The 7,212-nt window shown below is 34.3% G+C and overlaps 1 protein-coding gene across 1 annotated transcript in view; it reads right to left on the bottom strand.

The window, feature by feature from the left end:
• Positions 1 to 6,231: 6,231 nt before the first annotated feature.
• The window catches only part of LOC112516794 (probable RNA-dependent RNA polymerase 3), an 8,023-nt gene continuing 7,042 nt past the window's right edge, over positions 6,232 to 7,212 (bottom strand). Inside the window, exon 11 of the mRNA XM_025124027.1 lies at positions 6,232 to 6,351. Coding sequence (XP_024979795.1) covers positions 6,232 to 6,351 — 120 coding nt within the window. The remainder of the gene's footprint in view (positions 6,352 to 7,212) is intronic.

Genomic DNA, 7,212 nt, shown 5'->3' with positions numbered 1-7,212 from the left:
GTAGTTACAAAACATCTAATTGCATTAATGGACAATTACAAAACATCCCACTGTCTTTAATGGGCAGTTACAAAACATCTCATTGTTATTAATGAACAACTAAAATCTTTTTCCAAAATACCCCTTGTAAATAGTGTTCACTTATGTTACTTTGTCTATGTGTGCAATTATTTAGACTCTATGTCATGAATGATCATAGCCACAAATTTCAAAGATCAATGGATAAGATTGGTTCACAAATTTTAACACCATATATTGGGTTAACAAATGAACTCATTCATACACACACACACATACACACACACACACATATATATATATATATATGTGTGTGTGTGTGTGTGTGGGTTATTATACAACCAATACAACCCAATCTCAGTCGTCCATTTAATTTGATTAATATGTCATTTCATGAAAGTTTTGATTGTTTTCTAATATAAAGTATTGATCATAATAAATGAACTATATTCATCTTCCATAAATATTCAAATCATAATAAACGAACTCTCATCATTTCCATAAATATCTCAATTTATTGGGTTGTATTGGTTGTACAAATGTGATGGGTTGTATTTGAAACGAACTCTCTCTCTCTATATATATATGGGCTGGTTTAAATGTTAACCAAGATTATTGTGTTAATTTTGTTAACCAATCTTGGCCATAGATTTTTACAATAAATGGTTGTGATTAATCATGATAAAAAAATAATTTTTTAAATTTATAATTTCAAAAAACATATGTGAACAAAGGGGAAAAATGTATTTAGATAATTTTCTTTTTTATGTAACTCCATATTATTAATTGGGAGTTACAAAATCAAAAAATCTCATTCTTTTTGTAAATGTAAGAACCATATGAACACACACACACACACACACACACACACACACACATATATATATATATATATAAACATATGAACAACATGTGAACCGTATGAACATATTCTGTATATTCAGGAGTCAACTCTGTTGTATATACATGAACACGTATGAACCAAGACATCTAGGGTTGTGTGTTTCCATACGTGCTCACATGTCTTCACATGTTCTATGTGTGTGTGTATATGGATTCATATGAACATCTAGTGACTTGAATAGACATGAACACTTATGAATCATGGCATCTAAGGCTGTGTGATTCTTGATGTGTTCATATGTCTTCATATGTCTATGTGTGTCTCTATGTCTTCATATGTCTTTATATGAACATCTAATGCACTGTGTGTTAACTTCATACGTCTTCACCGGTAAACTGATTGAATCTCTCAACAGAGCCAGCTCCTGAATATACAGAAGCTGTTCAACAGGTCAGATGCAGTCATCTTTTTTGCAAGATAAGTGAGAACTGTCAAAGTTGAGAACTGTCGATTAAAACGAATGCAATATCATATTAATCCATTATCAATACAAATACTTTGATCATTGTCTTCACTTTCGGAACTCGAAAATTCGATTGTCATCGTAAACCATTTTAACCTTCTCATTCTCATTGTTGTCGATCAGTTTTTCAATGGGTTTATCCATATTAGCTTGGACAATATTGAAAACTTTGCTGTCGAAAATCTTTTAACAATCACAAATTCAATAACATTATAGATAGATAAATCAAATTTCAAAAACAATCACAAATTGAAAAACAAGATCAATATTAAATTATCATCAATTATGGGATTTTTAGATTTTGTAACTCCCAATTAATGATATGGGAGTTACACAAAATGGTAAAATTACTCAATTACCCTTGTAATTAAAATATGAGATGTATGTGAACCTAAAGAATAGATTGATTTTCATTGGTTGAGCTTGGTTAACAAAGTTAACACAATAATCTTGGTTAACATTTGAACCAAGCTCTATATATAAGTTAATACGATAATTATACATATTTAAGAAAATAAGTAAATAGTCAAATTACGTACAAAATCATATGTGATTTTACATTAAGAACTAAAAAATGTACATGCAACCCTATGACCTTGTGGCATAGTCGCATTGCAAAGTCACATGAATCACATGTGATTTGTACATGATGTTAGTGTAAATCACATGCAATGCAACCATTTTTTTTTAAAATAAGTATCATTATTATATGAACTCGTCTCTATCTCTCTCTCTCTCTCTCTCTCCATATATATATATATATATATATATGAAAGAGTTCAAACGAAAACCCCTTATGATTTATGAGAACGTGAGAACAGTTTCTAAGCCAAATATTCTATTTTAAATCACAATTTAAGAGAAGTTAAGGGGGGGTTTTAAATTAATATGTAAAAGTTTTCAAAAACATTAAAGATGTGGAAAAGTAAAATTAGATATTGAGATTACTCCGATCGTCAGGGAAGGGATAATCATCGTCACATGATTATCACACTTCAATTAGGGGTCGATAATTTTTTATCATTGATTGGAGCTCGAATCATGATGGTGAATCACATGGTTATCACAATCTTTATTAATGCAAATCAATGAAATACGATGGTTTACCCTTCGTTATCACATAATTATCACGATGGGAGTATCACAGTTGAGATGCAGTCGAGTAATCGAAGAGGGGCAATTATCACAACTCGAGAAATCGATACCATTTGTGTTTGATTAAGATTATCGGTCGTGATATGTCCACCCGGTAAAGTAATTGAACTGTTAAGTGCTTACCAAAGTAAGTCCTCAGTAAACTCCCCCTTAAAGTCTTCTCCAGTAAGTGAGTAAAAAAACTCTTAACAGGTAAGTGCTTACCAGATAAAAAATGATTATCACACTTCAATTTTGATGATCGAAAATGTTACCGAGAAGGTAAATAAAGGAGATGATTATTCCAGGAGTGCAAGCTTAGCGAAATCTTTCAACTAAAACCTGTAGTTATAATTCAATAGTCAAAACAAAAAACAGATACTTTCAGTTTAACATTACAACTGAACTGAACCTGATAATAATAAGAGTAAATTACATTTTCGTCCTTATGGTTTGCTAAATAATAGGATTCGTCTTTTTGGTTTCGAAATTGTGGTTTTTGTCCCTGCATTGCTATTTTCGTCAATGAAGCTAACTTCTATTTTTAAGTAGCAATGAATTGTAAAATCAAAGGAAAAAATAGCAGTAAAGTTAGAATCACTGGTTTGAAAACAAAAATGAATTATAAACCACGGGGATAAAAAAAATCATGATTTCTAAATCTAAAATGAAAAATACATTTTTTTATAAACCAGAATTGTTCTAACAACAATAAGGGGTCATTTACCAAACACTTACCCGCTAAGCGTTTACCGGTAAAACTTAACACTACCACTTACTTACCGGGTAAGACTTTAGTCCACCAAAACGGCATCGTATGCAACAATTTACAGAGTAAGCGCTTACCATGGTAAGAGTCGTCACCCTCACTTACCGGGTAAGACTCTCGGTCCTTGTCTCCCTCTTACCGGGTAAGATTCTTGGTCCTTACCATATTCATCCGGTAAGGTAACGTGACTTGGTAAACGCTTATCCGGGTAAACGTTTAGTAAACGGCCCCTAAGAGTAAAGTTCACTTTTGATCCTTAACATTTGTAATTTTCAACGACATTATCTCAAGATTTGGGGTAAAACCTAGATTTAACTTAAATCTAGCAAGACGAGTTTGTAAAAACTATGTACATGCCAAACATGTGTATTTTGGAGTCTCAGAGTATTTTGCTTAAAATTTATCAGATGTTGATGGTTACTTGATTAAATCGCTTTTTTTGCATATTTGGTTTAATGAAATCGTAAGAAATACATATATTCGAGGTCTTTGGATATTTTGACGATAAATCATAAAGTTTGTGGGTTTTGATGATATAATTGTCATATGATGATTATTTGATTTAAATGCATTTTTAGGTATTTTTTATTTTATAAATCATTATTTGACTCGACCTTTGAGTTAGTGATGACGATGATTTGCAAACACATTTGGTGTATAAGTTGCTTAAGTGTTGAGTATTTGTAACTTATTGGTTTATATCGATTTTATTTGAATCGTCAAGTGGGTCGTGGAGTTTATTTGGTTTTAAAAATAACTCAAATGAGTTTTGGAAACATTTGTTCGGCTTAAAATTGCTCCATGTTGAGCTTTGGAAGTACTGTGCAATTATGACATATTTATTTGGAATTACATGTTTTGAATGCGTTGGTGATTCAGTTAGAGTCAGTGTAATTTAGACCAATGCAATGGATCCACATGCATTAGAGTTGGTTTAAAATGTGATGGTTATTCCCGTATTGTAGCTAGAAATAGGCATTAGGTCATTGAGCCATCGTGATTCGGGCCTATAGAGTCGAACAACGACCATTGACCATATGGTGTAATTTATAGTGAACAAGCATAACTCGGAACATCGGGAGTCCTAATGCAAGGTAAAGATTGTTGGTGGTTGAACTTGATGACCACTAATCCGTAGTGGGCTCGTTAATGTTGACATGTGGGCTTATTTTTGTGTTCGTCACATTCGATGGATACATATCTCCTCGTTAACGAAATGTGTTATTTTGGATAGTGTATGATCCATGTTTTCGGTGTTGTTTTGGGTATAGAGTGTATCCATAATTTAATGTTTTGGTATATAAAAATGGGTTTTCCAGACCACTTCTGAAAAGTGTCATATAAAAAGATAGATTTACATTACACTTCTCAAAAGTGTCATATAACACCCACACCTGTGCATGTCACAAATTACTTGTATGCATATTTGCATACCGTACAAATAAATGGTTATTAGGGTGTTTATAAATTATTTGTATGCACGTGTGCATACCGTACAAATGAATGATTATTAGGGTGTTCCTCGGTTTTTTTTTTGCAATTTTCCTCTAAACCTGACCATATTTACATATATATATATATATATATATATATATAATGAAAAATGACCTTTTACCCCATCTTCTTCATAGTTTGACGTTCCAAAAAATTTTAGACTTTTGTTCAATCGCTATTGTTATACTATTACTGTTGTCCTCTTTTCAGGTGAACTTTGTTTAATTATCCAAATTTGTGTACTTATTACAAAAGACATGTTCTACAAAACCCAGAATGGTTATGTTGTAACAGATATGTTGATTAGTTGTACGCCATCTGGTTGTAGCTTGTTTTTGTGTTCAAGTGACCACACTACCGTTGAAGACCCTGAAAGAAAAATATAGAAACTAACCGACAGTTTGCAGCTCCGGTAACTCCAGTTGTGTGTATGGAAAAGCTTTCAGCATACTTTACTAGACCTGGTATAACAGAAGCCTGCCACCAACCTGCAAGGATTTCGGCAATTTGTTAAAATAAGCTTCCAAAACAACTTTTTTTTATTGAAATCGTATGGTTTTTAAACTTATCATAATTGCTACAGTGGTACTTACATTCTGCCAAAAGTGTTCCATTGTTCACCCAAACTGCACCATGGCTAACCAACCTTGAAACAGAGCGGTTTCGAGCTGAGAACCTAGATTTCACCAGGGCTAACCAAATGGACTTTCAGACGTCTTCATATGAAGAAATGAACAAAAGAGGATCACCAGCCAACTTCCATGCAGACTACACTTTTATAGACATTAGATACGTAAGGGCACGATATTACATCATCTAGGATACCATAATGTGTTGTAGAGATGCAAAAAACAAAAGGCCAAGCCCGAAGCCAGCCTTAAATCCCGATCAGGCCAACTTCTCAAGGCCCGGTAAAATTAGGCCTAAAAAATCCAGATTGGGCCCTCTTTCAACGCCAAAGCAGGGCCCAACCTGAGTCTGAAAAAGTCCAGGTTTTTTTGCTTACTGGAAAATGGGATTGGAAGGCCCGAGCCTAGGCCCAAAAAAGGCCGGGTCTTGTGGGATTTCATGAAGCCTATACAAATCCTCCACTTACAATTAGGCTTGAGCACCATGATTGCATTTTTATCCACCCTTGATGAAGGATTACTTTGTGCTTAAGAAGCTTTTGCATTTGGATGCAAATCCCTCTTTMGYTTTTCGGGTTCGGAATTAGGGTGCACCGAGTAATCAATTGACCTTCAGCTCTACCCATTTGCCGACCACACAAAGATGACTGACTTTGTTGAAAGCAGTTTGCTTTTCTTCTGCTAGTCATTCAAGATAGCCCCAATGTAGGTAGGCCATCCTTGAGACAGATCCACATGAGATCCTTACCACTCTCCCTACTTTTACCTTGTTTTTGTTTCTAAATGAAGGGATCGATAAAGAGGACTTAAGGGATGATTCCTACGTATTTGGCTTCTCCACGAGTTCTAATAGATTGTAAATGAACCTTGAGGGTGGTCCATTATGAATATCCTCAAACTTCCTCGTACCTGCAGCAAAATCTTCAGCCTCATGGCACATCTACAATGTAGCAGAAWATATACAGTTTCTACTTGTGGAAAAATTCACATTCTAAATGGATAAGCCAACACCAAACCAACACGAGCCCAGTATATCCCATCCGAAAGCGCAGTGGAGGTKAGACGTAGGTGTACCTGACCTCTACCCTCAAACAGTAAAGCAGTTGTTTCCATGAAGATCCTTGGCTTGTGAGTAGTGTGCGAAAAAGATAGGAAGTTACCCCCCATGAAATAAAGGGAATAGCAAAAGATGAGAGTTTGGAAAAGAAGAACATGAAAGCTGAAACAAGAAACAGAAAATTTTAGTTAGAAGTAAACAACAACATACAACCAGAAGTAGGTATATAAACCAAGGTAAGAAAAACCACACACCCCTAGTCTAAATCGATAAAAGTTTATTAAATGTTTGAGAAAAATAACTGTTATGACCAATCTATCAAGACTATATAAACACTATTTATCAACAGAGAATTTCAACATAAACTACGATAGATAAACTTGCAAATTAGAACACTAACCTGTTCGACCAAATCAAGAACTTGATGTAGAACTTCAATTGGATAGAGGACTATAAATGCAGTGTCCTAAGACGAAATTCGCCCCCACTTGTGCTATGGTTCTAGGTGTTGCCTACAGGATACAACCATCCGATCGAATGCAAGTACATGAAGGAAATTTGGAGGGAAAATTAAAGAACCTAATATATCCCACACAGAGGTAGAGTCTGGAGGTATGAGGTATGTGGGACCTTACCTCTACCCAAGAGGGAGAGTTATATATCAAAAACACCAATTTTCGGAGGGTTTATACCTTTGCATCAAAACTGTCTTTTGAAATTTTTGGTGGTTATCCGAAGAAACAA

This window comes from Cynara cardunculus, assembly GCF_001531365.2.
Source record: "Cynara cardunculus var. scolymus isolate 2C chromosome LG 8, CcrdV1, whole genome shotgun sequence".
NCBI classification, from domain to species: domain Eukaryota; kingdom Viridiplantae; phylum Streptophyta; class Magnoliopsida; order Asterales; family Asteraceae; genus Cynara; species Cynara cardunculus.
The sequence above is the reverse complement of the archived record's forward strand: the minus strand, read 5'-3'. Positions and strand labels throughout refer to the sequence as shown.